At 42.6% G+C, this 23,043-nt stretch overlaps 2 protein-coding genes across 6 annotated transcripts in view; both read right to left on the bottom strand.

The window, feature by feature from the left end:
- Positions 1 to 422: 422 nt before the first annotated feature.
- On the bottom strand, positions 423 to 7,934 carry LOC110524383 (major facilitator superfamily domain-containing protein 12). The gene is made up of 10 exons (XM_021603974.2): positions 7,174 to 7,934; positions 5,145 to 5,355; positions 4,651 to 4,783; positions 3,089 to 3,292; positions 2,904 to 2,996; positions 2,686 to 2,778; positions 2,404 to 2,574; positions 2,209 to 2,303; positions 1,957 to 2,087; positions 423 to 1,245 (listed from the first exon to the last, which is right to left on the bottom strand). The coding sequence occupies exons 1-10, from the start codon at positions 7,451 to 7,453 to the stop codon at positions 1,199 to 1,201; spliced, it is 1,458 nt and encodes a 485-aa protein (XP_021459649.1). The 5' UTR covers positions 7,454 to 7,934; the 3' UTR covers positions 423 to 1,198.
- A 1,975-nt stretch (positions 7,935 to 9,909) lies between these two features.
- csnk1g2b (casein kinase 1, gamma 2b) overlaps positions 9,910 to 23,043 on the bottom strand; it is a 45,916-nt gene continuing 32,782 nt past the window's right edge. For 2 of the 5 annotated variants that reach the window (XM_021603972.2, XM_036978122.1), the window contains exons 3-12: positions 21,656 to 21,725; positions 16,376 to 16,524; positions 15,941 to 16,175; positions 15,570 to 15,655; positions 13,671 to 13,755; positions 13,412 to 13,560; positions 13,060 to 13,140; positions 11,941 to 12,048; positions 11,158 to 11,264; positions 9,910 to 10,910 (exon numbers count right to left, since the gene is read on the bottom strand). In XM_021603972.2, coding sequence (XP_021459647.1) covers positions 10,856 to 10,910; positions 11,158 to 11,264; positions 11,941 to 12,048; positions 13,060 to 13,140; positions 13,412 to 13,560; positions 13,671 to 13,755; positions 15,570 to 15,655; positions 15,941 to 16,175; positions 16,376 to 16,524; positions 21,656 to 21,725 — 1,125 coding nt within the window. In that variant the 3' untranslated portion in view covers positions 9,910 to 10,855. The remainder of the gene's footprint in view (positions 10,911 to 11,157; positions 11,265 to 11,940; positions 12,049 to 13,059; positions 13,141 to 13,411; positions 13,561 to 13,670; positions 13,756 to 15,569; positions 15,656 to 15,940; positions 16,176 to 16,375; positions 16,525 to 21,655; positions 21,726 to 23,043) is intronic. The other 3 variants (XM_036978123.1, XM_021603969.2, XM_021603971.2) reach the window with 3 other exon arrangements.

Raw genomic sequence — 23,043 nt, 5'->3', positions numbered from 1 at the left:
ATTTATTTGTCATATGGACTTGTGAAAACAAAGGGTGTCAGTCCTGAATAAGCCATTGATGATGGTGTGCTTTCTGTACAACACTGTTCCAAATCTATAGCCCCTGAGGGGACCACTCACAGTGTACCACCGCTCCCACCCCCCACCAATTGCCAGCACAGACTCCAATTAGTGGTTCAACTAACAAGCAGTGATGACGCCCGCCCTCCAAATTACCCAAGACCGCATCTCTAAACAGTGCTTTGGGGAATCAGTTAGATGGCTGTAGGCTGAGCAACAAGCCCATCTCACAGAGAATAATGAAAGGACCTTTTCTCTCTTTGCTTCTCTTGATTATATTTCATAACCTTTGGACTCAACTGACTGTACTCACCAAAATGGTTACAATGTGTAACTCACAACATTAAATTCAACCTTAACAACCACATAAATCCAACCTGCAACGTGGTCAATTGCGATTGCTACCCAGGGAGCCCACCTGTGGAAAATAGTATGCAACTGTACTGATCTCTCTCAGTGAAGATGTGAGTGAGACGTAAATGTTTATTCCTCAGAGACAACTCATCTGCATTTTCATAAAAAAAACTAGGCATTGCAGTCATTTTGTCCCACCATGCATCAGGCAAGCGTGTCCAAAAGCTCTCACAATCTTAAAATAAACCAGACATTAACATTTTAAATCTGAAAAGAATCATCCAAAAACAGTTTACATCTCTGCGTTACTGACAATTTAAAAATCTATACAATGAAAATCTGAAGGAAATAATGGAGACAATAGACAATACATAATAACATCTATGGAAGAAAAAAGTGATTCCCTTTTAAGTGTAAAACATTGACATGTCTGTAAGTAGGCGTCCAGTACGCAGTATTATTATAAAGTAGAATATTGTACCCATTTATTGGTATCCATCATTGTAAATAAGAATTTGTTCTTCACTGACATGCCTAGTTAAATAAACATTAAAAAAATTATTTTCTTCCCCCCATAAATTCCCCATAAATGCAGTAAATCTAAATCGCTTAAAAGGTAGATAGATAGATATGGGGGTGTTAAAGTCTTGCTGTAAAGTTCCTGTTGTATTTCCAATGGGTATACTGAAAGTCTCCTGGTCTTTGTCCTATGAACAGGCACAATGTTTTCCCCACAGATTAATCAGTGTAAAGAATCTGTTCTTCAGTTGACTCCTGTGTAGTTTCATTCTCTGTCTTCTGCCTCCATCTGGACAGAAGTACTGGGTAAACCTACGAGGAGAGAACAATGATAGGAAATACATAGCTAATGCATTATAGGAGATTTTCAACCAGTGTGCCCATGTTTGAGCGCTGTTGTGTGCAAGGGCCACATCAATCTGAGGTGTAGTTCAACATTTTTCCACTAGATGGAGGCGTGGCTTTATTTTATGGCAGTACAAAAAAATTTGGATTAGACATTTGTAATTAGCAAATACAAAATCCAAGTCAAAATATTTCTGGAATTAGTAGCGCCAGCTTGCAAATATAAAAAGCTAAGCATATTATCTAAATACCTTCAAGCTGCATGCGGACTAATTTTAACCCTTCCCCTGTCAAAAATTATTTGATGACCAAAACAAAAAACACCTCTAAAGAGCAGATCTCCCACCGTTTAACTGATTTTACTGTGAGACTGGAATACAGAGCTGTAAGTTACAACACCACCTCCACCACCATACCCTCTGCCAAGATGATACTCTCACAACCCAATAACCAGATATTGCACACACACTCAGAGATAACATCTGCATTCCCCTGCTCAGACGTTGCATGCATCAACCAATGGTTGCGTACCACGTCATCGACTATGCTGCCGTCACCAGATTGCTATAAAATATGTGGTTCTTTGATACGTGAAATACCTATCCAGGTGTAAGATCTGGCATGCTTCAGCAATGTCTGAACAGCGGAACATGACCAACAACTGATTTGAACACTTACGTTGGCGGATCCTAATAGGCCAGATGAGGAGGGTGCATAGGGAAATTGCTGCTGCTAAGGCCACACCCCCGGTCACAATCACCATGACATCACGATAGAACCACACACTTTCTGGACAGCTGTCTTGTGAACTGTATACAACCAAGAGCGACAGTTACTCGTAAAGTTGTACCCTGGTTTCCCTTGGGGTTTGCAAACCGCACTAAATAAGGGATATTTAGAACAACAGATCCCAGTCTGCTCCTTACTCACTTGCAGGGATGCAGTCTCTGGATTATGATGACACCAATGCCATTGGCCACCTTATCTGTGAAGCTCATCGCCCCGTACACAAAGGCCCCACTTTGCTGCCGAACAAGGTCACAGTTCATTCCTTTGACATGGTGAGAAACGTCATGACAACAGTGGAGGAAAACCATCTAGCTACAACATACAGGGTGTTCCTACCGTCTGTTCTCCAATCAGTTTTGCCGTCATGGAGAGCGACATGACCAGGATGGTGGCAGAGCCTGCACCCAGCAGTACAGCAGCTCCATAGATCAGCCTCCCTATGTTCATGCCCACCAACACCCAGGAGGAAAACCCCAGGATCAGCACGAGGCCTAGCAAATAAGTCATCTAAGGAGAGGGGGAATTACAAAATAAAAAAAGGGTATACAAGAAACTTAATACTAGGGCTTTTTATATGATTTTTCTGACAGTTTTAAAACATCAGACAGAAAAACTCACACTAATGCCTACAAACTTGCTGATTGGCTTCATGACCAGAGAACACACAAACCCACTGACATACATCACTAAAGGAATGGTGGCAATGAAGTTCTGGAAAAGGAGAAGGAAATGAGCCCAACATTACTACACAGTCAGCAAGTTTCACAAGCACAAAGGATTCTAAAGAATCATTATAAATGGCACCATTATAATGTATTATATGCATGTAGCCTTACCTTTGGTAGCAATAAGGAGTTGATGAGATACATGGAAACGTAGGTCTGGGACAAGTTGACTATCAACCTGGTGCACATGTACAGAAAAGCAACCTGGACCAAAAGAAGCAGGTTTACATTTTAAAATACACTTCCACAAAACCTAAAGGTCATTTAAATTGTATACACTCAGATTAGAGAAAGACCTGGTAAAATGAAGGCTCCTTCAGCCAATGATTCCATTGGAGGAGAGATTGGGGTATGGTGTTATGGGAAGTTGGGGAGATCAGGGGTTGACTCTCATCATTCTGCGAGCCTGGCTCTTCCCTGTGAGGAACCCTCTCTCGGGTGCCCAGGTGGAAGACGAAAGAAAACACTGCCCCGATCCCCAGCACAATGAGGGACAGATCCTGATGGCAGGAGACAGAACAGGGGAGGGAGACAGAAAGACAGAGGGAAACAACATACAGAATCGTCACCCCTATTCACCAAGTACATTTACCCATACCCAGAATTTGCCTTAGAGAAGGCGTTGCCAGCAATAGACAAAAGAGAATATTGACACAGACATCATACAGAATATGCAATATCGGAACAGTAAACATAAAACTCTGGAGTATAGGCTGATTACAGAGGGAATATACAATATACAGAGGGGACAGAGATATATAGTAGAGGGATGCTGCCGTGGCAAATATATATACAGTGCATATACAACGTTGTCGACATAGCGCAAATGCAGTACAGTGCAGATTTGCATTAGAGGTCATTGATGACTAGGTGCAGTAATCGGCTCAATGCAAAATCAACTAATCCCTATGAACCTGATGGCCGGTTTATGAGGGGCACAGCATGTTGGATGAAACTGTTCAGGTGGCAGGTGGTTTTGGTCATGATTGATAGAAAGTAGATGGGATGGGCACAGGGTGGTGGGGGTATAGTCCTGGTGGCTGAGGGTGTTGTCAACTGAGGGGCAAGATGGCTGAGGAGGCTATTGATGGCTGAGGGCACTTTGTTTCAAAACGACAGTAGAACTCGTTTGTAGTTTGTGATCTGTTGGAGACCCTTCCAGACAGACGAGCAGTCGTTGGAGGCGCTCCTTGAAACAACATTTGGCCACTTTAATCCCCTTGTTGAGCAGCTGCTTCAAAGTTCAATAATCATCTTTGTTGTTACACCTATGTGCCACCTCTTTAGCTAAGTGCAGCGCTTGGAGTTCAGCATGAATCAGGGTTTGTAGTTGTACCTTTTGACAAAAGTGCTGGTTAGACTGCAGTTTTCCTCACAAACACTGACGTAAGATGTGACCCTGTCAGTGTAATCGTGAATGTTGGCGTTTTCATCTTTGAAAATGTCCCAATCGGTAGAGTCCAGGATAAAGTCATATCCAGGATTACAATAAAGATCAGCCTACCCACTGGGTACAGATGTCAATTCAATGTATATTTCACATTGGTTCAATGTAATTTCATTGAAATGATGTGGAAACAATGTTGATTCAACCAGTGTGTGCCCAGTGGGTAGTCTGGGTACCAGTCTTTTTAACTAACATTCTTCTCCTTGCCACTCCTGTCTTTGGCAAATGACAGGAGTGACAAAGAGTGGAATGTTAGTTAAAAAGACTGGTACCCAGACTACATTCAGCCATCATGACTGTAACAATCTGAACACCCATGTGTGCTTAAGGACTAAGTGATCTTCCCATTTCAACTGTATTGTACCAGAGTACCGTTTGTAAAACAGTGAGGTCAGGAAGGGCAGCTCTTACCCTGAATATGGGGATGTCAACAATACCCAAGCTGTCAGTGACAGAGGGATCTCCAGTCTGCTGGGCCTGGAAGTGAAAGAGTAACAAGGCCACAGCATACACTGTAATATTGGCCACCACCGTGAACGCATACCTACACAGTGAGAGAGACGGTACAAGGTTGTAAAACTACATCAGAAGATATCACTAATTATTAGACTACGTAACACTGGTGGTAAGATGGCACCTTAAATGGGGAGAACGAGCTCGTGGTAATGACGAGTGGAATGGTATCAAATATATCAAACACATCATTTGCAAGTTTGATGGCATTCCATTTGCACCATTCTGGACATTATTATGAACCATTCTTCTCTCAGCAGCCTCCTGTGGTACAGTACCTTCATTTTTTTCACTTTCAACTCATTTCTTCATAAATGTTTTTATTTGGGGCGATAAGAATCACCTCACTAGCTTGCTGTTTACCTCCTGCTAAAGTAGTCTATTCGGCTCACCTGTAGGCAGTGAGCTCCACCTTGGCATGCTCACTGGACACCAGCTCTGGGATGAGTGACAGGTGGGAGATCTGGGTGGCGGCCCAGCCAAACTGGAAGATGATGATGAAGGGGGTGAAATAGGTGAGCCACACCCACTGTGGAGTGTTGTCACCACATCCCAGACACGGGTTAAATATGAAGGGAAAGGAGATAAGTACACTGATAGTGCCTGTAAGGGTGGAGGGATATGAGGGATGAGGTCAGGGTAAACAAACTATCCAGCCTATGAGAGTTAGTCATGCATGGAACTAACAATAAAGAGAAATGTGGACAGGACAAAAAAAATCATTTTTCATGAGCCTGTTGTAATGTTTAATCAGCTGGTCTAGTTATACGATTATTAGTTAATTGATGGTTTTTATTATACAGTATAATCCTGTACAATATTATGACTATATTTTACATTTTTATCCCGAGTAATTAGGGTTAAGTGTCTTGCTCAAGAGCACATGCAGATTTTATCTAGTCGGCTCAGGGATTCAAACAGCGACCTTTCGGTTACTAGCCCAACGTCCTTAACCACTACGCTACCCGCTGTCCTACATGTAAATTTACTGGGATTATTCCATAATTACATTGATAATGGTCCAGTGTGTGGGACATTTCAAAACCTAAAGCTGGGCACCCTTACTAGGTCCTTGACCACCCCAGAGGAGCACTCACCCTGTATTCACAGAAAGTTGCTGGTTCGAGTCCTGCCTGTTCCCCCTCAAGTACTACATTGCTGGCAGTGGTGAGATGATCCCAACAGTAGCTATATTTTCATTAACTTGCCCAGTGATTTTTTTGTCTACAGTTATACAGTTTGTATAGAAAATAGATTCCACAATACCCTTCATCATTTCCAATGTAGTCATTTAGCAGACACTCTTATCAAGAGCACATACATTTTCGTAATGGTCCCCCGTGGGAATGAAACCCACAACCCTGTCGTTGCAAGCGCCATGCTCTACCAACTGAGTTACATGGGACTCAAGACTGTTGGAAAAACATTCCTCATTAAGCTGGTTGAGAGAATGTCAAGAGTGTGCAAAGCTGTCAAAGGCAAATGGTGGCTACTTTGAAGAATCTCAAATACATAATATATTTTGATTTGTTTAACACTTCTGATGACTACATGATTCCATGTTATTTCATAGTTTTGATATCTTCACTATTATTCTACAATGTAGAAAATAGTCTAAATAAAGAAAAACCCTGGAATGAGTAGGTGTCCAAACATTTGATTGGTACTGTATGTGCCAACATAACGCCAGGGTCCGCGCCTTGGTGAAACTTGCACTCCTGTAGATCTGAAATAATTGGATGGTGGAACTTGCCAGCCAACCAGAAAAGCAAGGGCAAGCAATTCAGGCATTCTTGAAATACAGGAAAATCCTTGTCCTGCAAAGAAACATCATTTTGATAGTTGAAAAATATATTTTGCAAGCAGTGGGCATTTAGAATTAAATGTGGATTGGAATTTATAGTTACGTGATTAAATCACGTGCTCCCGTGTACCTTCAAAAGTATTCGGCAATCACTTTTTCGAAAAACATCCGTTTCCATCATCATTTGTCGCAATAAAGGAAGTTCAAGTTCCATAAAATAAAAATACACTCGTCTAACAGATACAAATATCGTTGATCTTTAGAAAACGTATCCTCTGTAGTTTCCTTTAGGCCTACACATCTCGCAATGATTTTGTTTTGTTATTGCGACATTTCATTAGTCTAATAAACCTGGGACAATTGAAACCTACCAACGGTCTCAAGCTTGTAGGAACTGTTCTCTTATTCTCATGTGTGCAAGAGATTTTCGATAGAAAATCTAGCCTACCTGTAATCTAGCCTACCTGCATGTAAGTATAGAATGATGTCCTCTGCCAAATGGTCTGGATCTTTATGGCACAGGTGCACTCACCCAATAGTGTTACTGGGTAACCCAATTGCTACATAACTTTAGTTAAACCAGGCTAATCAATTATCATTATTGAAGTCATACTTACCGACTAAATGCCATGTTTTTCTTTTGCCATATGATCCACATCCAGCTGTTCGATCCGACTCGATACCGACAAGGGGCGTGGAGACACCATCCGCTATTTGACCTATAAACAGCAATACACCTGCATATGTGCTCTTGAACCCAAGCACGGAATGGTAGTAGACCAATAGGTAGGTAAACCATAACGACGCGCAAAGGTCGTTCAAAAAGTGACCAGCTGCGTAACACAACCGCCTGAAGAGGGGTAAAGACCGCTCATTAGAGAGCAACTGGTCAGACATAACTGTTACCAACAATTTCACTTCAATATCAGTGATTTAAAAAAATAGGTTCCTTTCATATCCCCAAAAGCGAGCTAAGGATACACTTCTTAATTGCGCAAGGCAACTCCAAAAACGCTCGACAATATTGCTAGAAAACTGAAACCAGCCAAATTAGGATTACATCAAACTGTTTCCCTGCTTGATCAGCTGAAACGATTTAACATAGGATTAGGTCAAACTAGGTCCTAAAACAAAAGACACTTTACGCAGGCTGAGTCTCAACCTACACCCACAGGCCAGAGACTCCTATTCACTGGCCAAATGATGTTTAGAGTGAGTGCTCATGTCTTCAATGCCGCCTGTTAAAACGAAACCCATGAATTTGACATGGTTCTCCAATTTGCATTTCCAGTCCTGTAGAAACCAATATCATCCAAGTGCAGACTACTCAATGTAATCTAGCCTTGGAACAGACTGGCCCCCTACACACAGTATGTTTCACTTCCCTCTCACTTCACTGAAATAGCTCAAATAACATGCCTTCATACAGGTTGATCAACAGCATCATGTGATTACAATCTGTGATATTTTCATATTGCAAAAGTCCGATACATTTGTGGGTTTTGAGTCAAACCTAGTGACAAGTGGTGCACCAGAGCTCAAACCACATAATCCTAATGGAGATTGGCCAGTTAAGAATCAGAATGATCATGACATGAACATAAAGATTCTTGTATTGGTGAAACTCATATTCAATATGTTGTATTGAATATTGTATAACCAAAGCACTCACAGTATAGCCAGGGGTTAAATTAGGAGGAAAGGAAGTGGAAAAGAGTTCTACCACCTCCCTCAATAGCAGACAGCACATAGTGGAAATCAAATAGATTTATGATAAAAATGATCATGGGAAAACAACGTTGGAGACAGTTCTACTACATGAAACTTCTCAATTTAACCCAATGAATTAACCACTTAATTTAGCTCCATTCGTGTCTAGTAAAACACATTTTCAATTATATCTATATTGCTCTTTTCAGTTTGAGATGTTTATGAAAATGTTCACACATAGCTGCTATTGATATTGTCCGTTTTTTTTAGCAACCCTAACCCTAACCTCATGTTGACTTTTCCAGAAAAAGCTAACATCTATGACTGATCTCATTAAAACAATACATTCTGGGTCACTTGGCCTTGACTCATAACCACAATGACACAAGCGTACAGTATACTACCTAAAAGGGTGAAGTGATACAGCAGTCTTTTGTAACAGGGAATATACACTAAGTGTACAAAACATTAGGAACTAATATTGAGTGCACCCCCCTCCCCCTCAGAACAGCCTCAATTCGTCAGGGTATGGTCTCTACAAGGTGTCGAAAGCGTTCCACAGGGATACTGTCTAATGTTGACTCCAATGCTTCGCACAGTTGTGTCAAGTTGGCTGGATTCTTTGGGTGGTGGGCCATTCTTGATACACATGGGAAACTGTTGAGGATGAAAAATCTAGCAACGTTTTAGTTCTTGACACATTCAAACCGGTGCGCCTGGCACCTACTACCATACCCCGTTCAAATGCACATACATATTTTGTCTTGCCCATTGCCCTCTGAATGGCATACATACACAATCCATGTCTCAAGGCTTAAAAATCCTTCTCTAAATGGTCTCCTCCCCTTCATCTACACTGATTGAAGTGGATTTAACAAGTGACATCAATAAGGGATCATAGCTTTCACCTGGTCAGTCTGTCATGGACAGAGCAGGTGTTCCTAATGTTTTGTACACTGTGTAAATCGATACAGTAATACAAAAATCAAGGGGGGTTTTCTTGTGAACTAATATATATATATATATATGCACGACCCCACACTGCAGTCATCTCTGATCAAAACCATTTGGGACAACTGTATATACTGTCGATGACAGAGCATGTTGTTGTGGTAACACATCTCATGTAAGGCCATGACAAACATAGACCATTACAATGTTCAGGCAGCGATGCATGTAACTAATGCAGCGAGGACCTTCAAAAGAAAAACGGTGGTGCATTCAATTCGTCTGGTGGAAACTTCAGTCAATGATGGGCTGTCGCTTCATTTGTCTTTAAAAAAAACTTGACATGCTTGCTTGCTGCTACTAACTTTGATCTGCCGTCATCAATGACTAGAATTGCTTAGCTCGCACTGCACAAGCTCTAAAATCTTATATTTCTTTCCCAGAAGGTGCACATAGAGAGTTAACCTCCACTGTAAAGATCCCTTGATTGTCATTGCAGAGGAGTTGTGATGGTGTGATGGTGGAGACCCATACAGTCATTGCTGGAGACAGTATGACCAGTATGACCTCAGTATGACCAGGACCACACCCTGGGAATGTCAGACATCGACAATGCTTTCAGAGCGATAAAGCACACACACACACACACACACAGACAATGAGCAACATTTGGAATAACTTCAGATAACATGTCATAGCAGGACACTTACTTGAGCTTTAAACATTTTACTTGGAAAGGCACAAACTATGATTTCCTGGTTAATTATTCTGATGTAAGAAATAAAACTGAAAGACATCTTGTTTCATGGAGATTGACATTTCGGCCCTTACTCAGATTTAAGCATTGTATAGGACTATTCCTAGATCAGTCTTTATTTTGTTGTTTTCTTGTTTGTTCATTTCAAACCTAGAATTCCACTGTACTTTATTTTCTTTCAAAAGTGCAATAATAAGAAAAGAGCTTAATATCTGTTTCTTTCAATCTTCCACAGTACCTGAGGCCAGTGACTGTGCTACAAAGATTTCCAGAAATACTACAACATAAAAGTAAAAGTTTGTTTTCAATCCAGGAAGTCAACTTTGAAAACTACTGAGGATTAAATTACAAAAAAAAGGGAAAAAATGCATAAAGATCCTCCAATTCTGGTTTAGATGAAATGCTTCCTGTTGCGTTCAGTGATTCCAGAGTTAGTATTGTTCATTCTTGCTTCTTACCTTGATCCCATAAATAAAGGACTATTTCTATGGAACAGATTTCTTTCCCTCGACTCATTGACATTTCTCTCAGATCAATGGCTGTTGAACAGAAAATGTTCTGTATGGAATCTAAAATACAACAACTGTTTCAAACAGTATCTTTTTTTATATATTCACGTCACGGTATTCACGTTTCATTTTTACAGCTTTTAACGTTCTCTCAATCTCCCTTTACTATGCAGGTACTTTCAAATGTTTCTTTCTTTTTTTTTTAAAGGAGCCAGAGTCTGAAAGACAACATTCCTTTACACGTCTGTAGCAGGGGAGTGCTGAGAGAGAGAAGAGAGAAAGAAAGAGAGATTGGGAAAGAGATAAGATGGGTGATCTGTGTAGTTGCTTCCATTCAAAACTTGACAGTGACCAGAATGTTTCAAGTTCTTCTCTTCACTTGTGCCGCTGGAGGGGTTTCCTCTTTCTCCTTTTGAAGAAACAACAGCACCTGAAGGCAAGGATATACTAGTAAATTCATGTTGCATATCAAAAAATGTGATGTTAAAAATATTAACTCAACATTTTAGAGGCCTTAAATGTGTGCAACTTGCTCAATATTTTGTTTGAACAGTATTTTTGAATGAATGGGTTCAGAACCCATATTTCTATTTGACAGTGTGTTTCTTGCAATGACTGCCAGAGGTAGTGAGACCGAGCCACTGCCAGTCAACCCCAGGGAAAGACAGCTGTCTTACTTTGTATCGTCAGCCACCTCCACCTCGGTGGGAGCAGTGATGGGAGCGTTGGAGTGTCCTGCCGTCGGGTCGTCAGTGTTCAACTCTCCATTTGTCGAGCTCATCACCTGTACAGGTGAACACAGGGAATTTTAAACAGGATGTCTGTTTTTAGGATATATGATCAAATCATGATACATTATCTGTACTTAATCCTTCATAGGAAATGAGTTAATTGAAGCATTCACTTATAACTGTTACCCTTGACCACATTACATTGTAAATGTATCTACTAGTTGGAAAAAAGAGGTAATAATTCCAAAGGGTGCAATTCCCTTCCAGGACACTAGATGGCACATTTGCTTTACTAATTATCCTAAAAGTTTCTAATCTGAGACTGGAGACTGTACATCACTTACCATTTAAAGCAAGTCATAATTGCACCATGAATGACTATAGATATGAAATATCCAGTCAGATATTCAAATGTTTTTAAACAGAGGTATCTTCTGAGCTGCTGTTTCCCCTTCATCCCTTCAAAGTGGAGTCAGCACTGAGACTGTTCATACTCAATGAGATCCCTTTTCTAGGGAGAGGGGAGGGGGGTTCCTGTCCTGATAAAAGGTTTCAATGACAGTGACCGCATGGTTCTCCTGACAGCTTCCCTCCCCTGTTATCAGCCTGGAGCAGATGAGTGAAGCAGAGCAGACAGAGCGAGCAGACATACAGAGACAGACAGACAGAGAGGCAGAGAAAGCTGGGGTGGACAGACCGTCATGCAGCACCATGCGCAGCAAGCAGTACCTGTACAGAGCCCCCCAGCCTTTCGGCCGTGACATACGACCCCAGTGTCTCCTTATTGGTCATTGGAGAGGGCTGACGCTGAGACTCATCTCCTTTGGGCTCAGGAGACTGATGCAAAGAGCACAGGGGGAGGGGAGGCAGGTTATGGGGGCAGGAGTGAAGAGGTGGAAGGTAGTGTGGTAGTGAATGGGGAAAGAAAGTCAACAAAAACAAACAAACGAAAATAAATACAGAAGACATCTCACAAGAAGAAGCAGGCTTGTTAAAACAGACTATGTTAACAGAAGGAAAACAAAGCAGAGCCCACTGCCTCATGCAGGAGTGAAAACAGCCTTGATCGGAAACACTAAGGGTCTAGTTTTTTATTCCAAAATCTATATTTTCTTCCAGCCCACAGCAATCTCCTGTCTATTGCCCTTACTAAATGAGCTAATCATTGTTGTGACTATTCCTGGTTTCTGTAATAAACTCTGTGATGTTTGTACTATGCAACGTGTTGCCTGTTTATGTTCATAAATGATGATACTCATTACATTGTACTGGAGAGTCATAATTACAGCCGCCAGTACACCGCAAAGGACAATTATAAAACCTTATGTGGTTTTTTAGAGAAAAAGATTGAAAAGGACTAATAAGGTCTAGAAAAAAAAAAAAAAAAAGATGATGTGTCATGTTGATGACAGTGTAGTAGGATCAAGGCTCAAATAGCATGCTGATAGAACCAGGAAGGGAAAGCATGCAATTTTGCCACACGAAGCAAACTGCATTGTCATTGCTGATGTGAACAACGCACTGCATTTTGCAAAGCAATGACTCATTTTTAAGGAGAAAAGGTTGAAGACAAAACCCTCCGATGCTAAAACAGTTGAACTTTCAAAGATGATGCTACAACATTTAACCACAATTATAATAGGGTCATCAGTTCCCAATCATTCTTGCTCAATCGCAAAAACAGAGGAGTGTAGATTAAAGAGGATGGAGTGAATAAAGGTAACACTGTAAAAGAGGCCATGTTCTTGAGGAAGCTGAGAGTAGGACAGGAGGGTTGGCAGTTGCCTCTGAGACAAGGGGAACTCGACTGACAAGGTGGGTGGGTGTGGCGGGCGGCGGTGAGGTCACCTGGTTTTTGGTCTGCTGTTGTGCTTTGTCTCTGCTGGGCTGAGCGGGTGTGTCACTGGGGATGGGGCCTATCGGTGTAGGCTATGGTGGGGGACAAAATGACACAGCATTTTATCTAGGACATCAAATACTTTACTCCGACCACGACATGAAGATATGAATATGTAAAAAAATAAAAAATAAAAAAAATAGGTCCTCGAACCAATAAGACATCACAGGAAATCTCCATAACTAGGCAAGTCAGTCTGATTGTTTACAGAAAAAGACAAATGAAAATGTGCAGATAGAGGGGTCAAGCGGTCCCCTCAAAACTTTGAATAGGGAGAAGAAACAAGTGATGAAGGAGACTCACAAGTGGCTTGCCGACCCAGTCGTATTCATAATCAAAGACATAGCCGTTCCTATCGAAGAGGTCAGTGAAGAGTTTCCGTAAGTAGTCATAATCAGGTTTCTCAAAGAAGTCCAGCCTCCTCACGTAACGCAGATAGGTGGCCATCTCTTCTGCAGGACGAAGGCACACAAATTACTACATTTGCATAAACTGATCTAGAACTAGACCTAAACAAAAAGGAAGGAGTAACACATTCCAAATGAAACCAATCAAATCTGACCGGGGAAGCTTTCACAAAGCACTTCAATTGGAGTAGCTCGCTTGGTATCTCCAATCTTCTGATACCTCTCCTTCAAAGTGTCTGCCTGGAATCAACAAAGTACAACAATTATTCTCCCACGCATTTAGCTTTAATTCCCACACAGCACAGTAGAGTTGAAAAACTACAGCTCTGCAGAAAGCAAAATATAATGCCAAATTCGGGGCAATACATGGCTGGTGGCAGTGTAATTCAATGGGAATAACGATCACACGTAGAAAATTAACGCGTCTTAGTTCGCATCCACATGCAAATCCTCTCGTAAGCCATTTTATGTCCTGAGTTGACATGAGGCTGTTATACAGGCTTCTTATTTTTTATTTATTTAACCTTTATTTAACTAGGCAAGTCAGTTAACATCTATGGGATTGGTGTCTGATATCTGATATGGGCAGAAAGCTTAAAGTCTTGTTAACGGCACTGTCCAATTTACAGTAGCTATTAGAGAGAAAGAATGTTATTGTTTGAAGAGAGTGCACAGTTATGAACTTGAAAATATATTAATAAACCTATTAGGAACATTTGGGCAGTCTTGATACAACATTTTGGCAGTCTTGATACAACATTTGGAACAGAAATGCAATGGTTCATTGAATCAGTCTAAAACTTTGCACATGCACTTTTGCCATCTAGTGGCCAAAATACAAATTGCACCTAACCTGGAATAGTACATTGTCACCTTTCTCTTGCATTTCAAAGATGATAAAAAATAAATAATAATGCATCTTTGTATTATCTTTTACCAGATCTAATGTGTTATAGTCTCCTACATTAATTTCACATTTCCACCAACTTCAAAGTGTTTCCTTTCAAATGGTATCAAGAATAAGCATATCTTTGCTTCAGGCCCTGAGCTACAGGCTACATTTGGGTATGTCATTTTAGGCGATACATTTTTTTTAATGTATGGTCCGATCCTTAACAAATTCGTATTTACAATGACGGCCTACCCCAGCCAAACCCTAACCCGGACGATGCTGGGCCAATTGTGCCACACACTATGGGACTCCCAATCAAGGCCGATTGTGATACAGCCTGGAATCAAACCAGGGTCTGTAGTGACGCCTCTAGCACTGAGATGCAGTTCCTTAGACCGCTGCGCCACTCAGGAGCCCCCAAAAAATAGTTATATGAGTTCTACCATGATATTCTACAGTTAGATAGCTATATGCTTGAAAATAATGGAGAGCCGCACACTCTAGGAGCTCAGATGCAAAAATGGAATACCCTGGTGAAGACAGCTTGGCTGTCGAAACGTTGGATATTACATTTTTGCATCTGAGCTCCTAGAGTGTGCGGCTCTCCTTTATTTTCAAGTTTCCTACTCCGCTAGCCTGCACCTCGCCTAAATAGGTGTGCGTTTCTTTTTCTTCTAGATAGATATACGCTGCCACACAGGTCCTCTTCCTGACACTAGCCTGGGTGGAGAGGACCTCAAAGCGGAAAGTGTGGGAGTGACTTATGTTGGTAAAATAAGATGACATTTACATCTATTAAACACTGCAGACCAAAAGGTATGAGCTAAACGGTGGTGTCCGGTATAAATTGCACAATGATAGAAATAAAACCATTTTAAAAATGTAGAAACTGCATTATATGAATATGTTTTTCCATTGTTAATTCATTTACACAGAGACGATTCAAATCTCAGGAGGTGAAAATCCTTCCTGTGTATGGTTACAGCACTATTTTCATTGTATTTTCCCCTAACATGTCTTCCTCTTCCCTAAATACTGTAAACACTTTCTAGTCTGAGGCCTTGAAATGTCACTTGGGCCTTGAATGAGAGAAGTTATTTTGCGTTGGGGGGCTAAGTGAAGGGTGTGTCTGAGATCATGTAGATATCATGAAACTGTATACCTTCAGGCCTTGCCAGGGAAGGCTGCCTCGCAGGAAGTACATAAACATGTGACCCAGAGCCTCCAGATCATCCCGTCTGCTTTGCTCTGGAGGAGAAGAAGAGTTTGTTACTCACACAGTTATCCACCACTTCAACTATATATGACACCATAAGGCTTAGGTCATAATTTGAACATCTAAAATGCATCAATCAATGCATGATCCATCTACATGATGAAGTCATGTGTACAGATCTCAAGTTGGGATTCAGCTCTTACTGAACATAATGGAAAAGTTGATAATCAACTTCAGGACAGGTTCACAGGATTAGGAAAGAAAAAGTCCATCTTTCCAATAACACAGCAGCGTGTGTCTTCATGATCATTTCTCACCTTTCCCCAGGTGTGTGTTGATGCTCATGTAGCGCGCCGTGCCTGTCAGGCTCTTGTGCTCCCGGTACGGGATGTGTTTTTTGGTCTCGGGGTCGATGTATTCTTTGGCCAGCCCAAAGTCGATGATGTGGATTGTGTGCTGCCTCTTGCTGCCCGGCCGCCCCACCAAAAAGTTCTCTGGCTTCACGTCTCTGTATATCAAGCTCTTTGTGTGGACAAACTCCATCCGCGTTATCTGGGAGATAGAGCATTGAGCATGTAGACAAGCTAAGATCTCAAACTCTCTCAGTGCACTTTTCAAATGCAAACACTGTAAATGAGCCATCGACACATCTATAGACTATAGAGATAACACCATAGAGTAGTCTTATAAAATATAGGTTGGGCACCTGTGTGTAAGACACTTACTTACGTAAACAACAATTCAATTCTTACCAGCTGTATGGCTATCATAAGGACGGTCTTGAGGGAGAAGGTACGGTCACAGAGATCAAACAGGTCTTCCAGGCTGGGCCCCAACAACTCCAGCACCATGGCATTGTACTTCCCACATGGCCCAAAGTAGTACACCTGAGGAATACCCTCTGCAACACAGAGACAGGCAGGGACACATGATATGAGTGGGACCACACAACTTACAGGGAGCGTGCCAGAATCCTAAAGGTTTAAAAAAAGGCTTTACTAACCATCTGTTTTAGCATCATAAGAGCCACAGATATTCTAAAAGCATTAAAAGCATTCGGCCCTTCTAAAAAAGCTTAGAGGCGGAGGGACTACGGATGCATAAAAGGTGGTAGTTAAAGAAGGGTAGTAGGGCTTTGACTTGCTGACATGAAATCAGGCTACAGAGCCATGTTGATATTGAGCAGACTACGTGTGTGGGAAGGCGGTTTCGATTAGAACAACATGGATGGTAAACAAAAACGTGTGAACGTTGATGCCGTGTGATGGAAAAAAACTGTTTGCCAACACGCCCTATCATGTGGTCACACTATATGTACAGAAGTATGTGGACACTCCAAATTAGTGGATTCGGCTATTTCAGCCACACCCGTTGCTGACTGATGTATAAAATCGAGCACACCGCCATGCAATCTCCATAGACAAACATTGGCAGTAGAATGGCCTTAATGAAGAGCTCAGTGACCACCTTTCCAACAAGTCAGTTTGTCAAATTTCTGCCCAGCTAGAGCTGACTCACTCAACTGTAAGTACTGTTATTGGGAAGTGGAAACGTCTAGGAGTAACAACGGCTCAGCCGCGAAGTGGTAGGCCACACAAGATCACAGACACGTCCTGTGATCTTGTGACCGCCGAGTGCTGAAGAACATAAAAATCGTCTGTCCTTGGTTACAACACTCACTACCGAGTTCCGAACTGCCTCTGGAAGCAACGCCAGAAGAAGAACTGTTCGTCGAGAGCTTCATGAAATGGGTTTCCACTGCTGAGCAGCAGCACACAAGCCTATGACCACCATGTGCAATGCCAAGCGTTGGTTGGAGTGGTGTAAAGCTCGCCGCCATCGGACTCTGGAGCAGTGGAAACACGTTCTCTGGAGTGATGAATCATGCTTCAACATCTGGGAGTCCAATGGACAAATCTGGGTTTGGCGGATGCCAGGAGAACGCTACATACTCGAATGCATAGTGCGAACTGTAAAGTTTGGTGGAGAAGGAATAATGGTCTGGGGCTGTTTTTCATGGTTCAGACTAGGCCCCTTAGTCCCAGTGAAGGGAAATGTTAACGCTACAGCATACAATGTCATTCTAGACAATTCTGTGCTTCCAACTTTGTGGGAACAGTTTGGGGAAGGCCCTTTCCTGTTTCAACATGACAATGCCCCCGGGTTCACAAAGCAAGGTCCATACAGAAATGGTTTGTCGAGATCGGTGTGGAAGAACTTGACTGGCCTGCACAGAGCCCTGACCTCAACCCCATCGAACACCTTTGGGGTGAATTAGAATGCCAACTGCGAGCCAGGCCTAATCACCCAACATCAGTGCCGACCTCACTAATGCTCTCGTGGCTGAATGGAAGCAAGTCCCCGCAGCAATGTTCCAACATCTAGTGGAAAGCCTTCCCAGAAAAGTGGAGGCTGTTAAAGCAGCAAAGGAGGGACTCCATATTAATGCCCATGATTTTTATTCAACGAGCAGATGGCCACATACTTTTGGTCATGTTGTATGTGTGACCTGGGAGGAATTTAGGAGTTTATCATCACAGTAAAAATTCTCTGAAGGGGAGACTTCCAGTTTAACAGTAACTCTATTCCCTATGTGGAACAGAACAAAGGGCAATGGCCATTTGTGACCCCATGGCCACCATGACCTTATGGTCCAGCCTCCAAGGACACATACAGCTCCAGGTTATGCCTCACCAGTTCAGACCAGTATCTGATACCAGTGGCCTTCATTCCAATCCTTGGCTGGCAGTTGTGCCAAAGTGACTGCATGCTCCCCTCCCAGCAGGCGGCTGTCGCCCCGAGGGCACCCCGACCCCGTCAGAGAGAGGAGAGGATCAGCAGCTTTAGTAGTATGGCAGGCTGGCCGTGAGGCTGTGTGAGTGTGGGGAGGAGGGGAGGGATTAGAGCAGGATTTACCTGATCACCCCTCAAGTCACTCCCACAGCGAAGCAGTGCAGATCTCACACATCCACACAGCTGTCCCAGGGCACTTTAGGCAGTAGGACTTGCTTGGTAATGATGGCGATGGCGGCCGAGGTCGGCAGCGACAAAAGATCAGCAAGTAAGCTGACTCATCAAAGCCCGCCCAAATCTAGGAAGGGCATTCAGCAGCCCTGCCAATGCACTGATCAATTGGAAAGTGTCTACGCTAGAACAACTGTCCCTGACTACACCTACAATACTCCCTACTGGGGAACTCTAGAGCTGTAAACACAACAAAGATAACAGCTAGGGAAAAGCTTCAACTGAAATGGAAAAGGCCTAGAATAAATGTAAATTTCAGGGAAACCATTCAAACAAGAATGATTTTATCTTTGACAAAAGCTACACCTAATCATATTTGCTAAGTACTATGTGGATGTTATTCCAGTGTAAAAATAACCCTAGCCAATCACGCCTGTAATAAAAGCACTTATGCAAGGAGTGAGTGGTTTCCTAGAAACTATTCTTTATCGTGATTTATGACAACAGATATAATTGGCTGCTGTCCGCAGCACCACTAGCTTCAAAGTCTATTCTGCTGCCTTCCAGTGCCATTCTGTGCACTGCTCACAACCCACTCTCTCCAAACACAAGTGAAACGTGTCTGGAACAATCCAGAGTATTGTCTCAGACAGGGGCCCCTCTCAGTCTGGCCACTGTGGCAGACAATGTTGCCCTACAATGAAATGTGAAAGTTTAGGCTGAGCCCGAGAGGGAGGCGGTCTCAATTAAACATTCAGAATGCCGAGTGCATCGGGGAGAAAAAAGGCCGGGCAGGCAGCGCTGTCGTGATGTAGCCAGGATGAAACGTGATCGTCCAGCCGGCCTGCCCTGCATAGAGCCTGTGTGACTCAGTGGTAGGTTATGTTATCTATCCCAGGAAGGCAGCGCATAAAATATCCAGACTGCTCTGGACTGGATGGACCACAGAAGATCACTGCAAACTCATACTCAAAATGGCACTGATTGATTTATCACTCCCAAGATACCAGGGCAGTGGGCACTGTAGAAGGACACACATACGACTTGTGTAAGAGCAGGCAATGCTTTGAGGCAAAGCTTTGATCATGGGTTACTAAATATTCACATGCACTGATATTATCAGTGAAATCTTAAATCATCTCATTAGGAGACTGGTCACATGCAGTGCTTTCACAAGTGAAGAACATGCTATCAGGACTGTGTGAGCTCAGTCAACCAGTCATCCAGTTAAATTATTGATAGTGACGTAAAAAGTGTATGATGTCTCAGACACCCCATGCTCATTGGTTAATGTTGGGGTTGGGGCGTGGCCAGACCAGGCCAGCTAGTGTGTGTAACTGAATGTGTTGTTCTAGTGATTGAGTGCTTTCCAGGGCAGGCGAGAATTAACACTCTTAAGATAAGCTCCTCTTAAGCACCATGTACAGCTGACACAGCTCCAGTATTTGTGGCAGTGGGGTCCAGGTTCAGACCAGGGCTTGACCCTGGCTTAAATTATGTCACATTCAAATTGTAAAAGGACTACACACCTGTGTCCATCTGTACCACACATTTTCATTTTTACAGAAGAATCATAAGCAGAAGAAGACATGATAATTCCTCACTATTCCACACAATTTTTCAATAGATGTAGCAACCAGTAAGAGTAACACTTTTCCCCCTCCATTCTATAATGGGAGGAAAGCTGGGCCAACATTGTCACTGGCTCCATCTTTAGCTCAGCCTATGAGATTGTAGCAGGCCTCTCTCTGGTGGTCCCTCTGCCACAGTGGCCGGAGGAGGAGAGGGAAGTCAGGATGTGTATAACGCATCAGTGGAAACACTACAGAGGACATGGACTCCTTCAATGGGCTGGCCCAAGGGGTGGGGATAAAGACTCACTATCCAATGAATGAATGAGGATCCACAAGCAACTTCGATCGACTCTGTTGTTAAATAGGTGTAAGGAAGATAAATAGCACAATGCACTATGCTGTGCTGCCTGGGATTGGGAATACAACTACTGGCCCAGTCAGACAGACCACAACAAAGGATAGCTGACAGAGATTTTCCCTTTTCCCTGTACATCACAGGAGAGTTTCCCTGGCCTTTCTTCTTCAGGCCGGCCAGAGGCATTGCTGAGATGAGCGATGGAAGTAGATATATACGATAATGGCCCTACATTGAAGGCCATCTATAAATAGACTAGCCTAGGACACCTCTAATGCCCTGCACTCCAACTCCCTATTAACACTGTGGAGCTGCTGCTCTGGCACAGGGACAGAGAGTAAGCTGGCAGGTGATCAGCTCTCTATGAGAGAGAAAGAGACACACACTTGTCTTATGAAAGAGAACATCCCTGGGCGCAGTGACACACACTCGTCTTAGAGTGCGTGTGTGTGTGTGGCCTTCCACTCCAGTGATCAAATGAATGCACAGGCTTTGCCCAAGCTGTTTATCTCTTTCTTTAAAAGCCAAAAGGATCAAAGACCAGTGTCCTCAGTCACATTTAGTGGAATTAGAATACAAGTGGTCAGCTTGTCCCTACCTACCCTCAAATACAATACAATCTATTTACGGACCGTAAATACAATATATTCACCAGTTGTTTTCTTAACAGATCAAACGCTCATAGAAAGTGACTTGAACTATTTAATGATGAAAAGTATAGTACTAATCACTTTGGTTAAAAAAAAAAGAAGGTTTGTTTTTTTAAAGTGGCCCAATGTCAGAGAGATTTTTCAATGATAGAATTAAGCAGTGAGAGGATCAAACACTAAGCATTCCAGGCTGGCCAAGCTTTGCCGTGGGCTGTTCCAGGTCCCTGTCCCTCCCCACCACCTGATCCTACTGCCCCACCTCTCCCCTCTGGAGGTACAGCACAGCCCCACGGATCACAGCACAGAGAGAGCACATAGACATGGCATGAAGGTCCTGGGCCTGCTAGGGAACAACCATCTGTAGGAGGGGGACAGGGATTTCATATCTCCCAGATACGTGTGCAGAGAAGATGGCCATCCATCCAGCTGAGCCTACTAGCAAACACTGTGTTATTAAACAGCTATAACACTGTAGCTGTATGTGCTTACCTGAACTTCCCAACTGTTTATAAAATCTATATTCCAAGTGAAGCTGTGGAGCCCGTGACTTTATCGGTTCCTGAAAAAGGAAAGAAAGAGAACCCCATTAGTAATGGAAAACACCTAGTGGTTATTAACATATTCAATAGGTGGATCAACGTCAAGATTATGGTGATAAATGGTTGAAAAACAATATGTTGTATGTGAAACAGTATAGGCCTTTTCATAGATTCCATGAGACAACTAAGGCTGCATCCATGCTTACTATAGCATTCCTAAGATCCCTCAGGCTTAGACACCAAAAACGTAAATCATCATCATCATCTACTTAACACAACATCCTTCCTCCACGAAGATGATGCAAGGGCATTATGTATTTATGAACCAATGTAGCTTGCAAGAAAAACAAACCTGTAAAAACAAAAATGGAGAAAAACAAACCAGGCAAAAAAAAAAAAGATTTTATTGGGCACTAGACACGTCAGCCACCCAGGGCAGCGTAAGACCTCTTCCACACAGCTCATCCAACCAGCACCAGCCTCCCCCGTTTCACAAAATTGGGATCCTTAACGTTAAGAAAAATGTATTTTATTTTCAGGGTTATAGCCTAACTAGACAGTAGGCTATATAGGCCTGGGGAACTTTGTGTCATTTAAATAAAACCCGAGAGGAAGAGGCAAACTTTTGGCTACTTTGGTGAACGTGAGGCATGCAAGACAAGACATTAAGAGATACAGATTACCAAGACGTATACAGACGGTTCTTTCTGCCTGCCCCCTCCTTGCTCTCCCTCATGCTGGCTCGCCTGCTCTTTCTCGTTACAAATGATGCGAGTGTGTGTTCAGTCTTCGGTCTGTTGCGTCTAGAATATCCTAGCCTATTCATTGATGATAGACCCTGCTTTACTGAAGTTGTGAGACATTGCAAGCCAAGAAATTGCGAGATGCAATGGAATGCTGTGAGATACAGCTTTTGATTGCCACAAGGCCTAGCGCATGGTTCTGACTGTGTGCCTGGTGGCCGACCTGCCTATACTGTGCCCTTCCCCTCGCTAGTTCGCTATAAAAAGATGCAAGTGTTCATGTTACCGGAAGTACTGTTCCAATAATACTGAATCATAAGAGTTGATTCGTAGCGGAATCAAATCTTGACACTCAGAAATAAGAGTCGACCTGCAAGGAATCGTGGAAACAATTATTTTGTAGTCGACTCTCCACCATGACGTCATTGTCGTTACAGTTGAAAAATTTGGTAGAGAAATGCAAGCAAGACCCAAACCGTTTCTGGCAGCATCGCAGCTGCATTGTGAATTCACATGGAATTTTATGATAACGGAAAACCAATTAAAACAAATTGCAGTTTAAACACGAAGAAAAGTTTTTATTTGTAACATCCCT

This window comes from Oncorhynchus mykiss, chromosome 5, assembly GCF_013265735.2.
Source record: "Oncorhynchus mykiss isolate Arlee chromosome 5, USDA_OmykA_1.1, whole genome shotgun sequence".
NCBI classification, from domain to species: Eukaryota; Metazoa; Chordata; class Actinopteri; order Salmoniformes; family Salmonidae; genus Oncorhynchus; species Oncorhynchus mykiss.
Note: the sequence above shows the minus strand (reverse complement) of the source record. Positions and strands in the feature narration are given on the sequence as shown.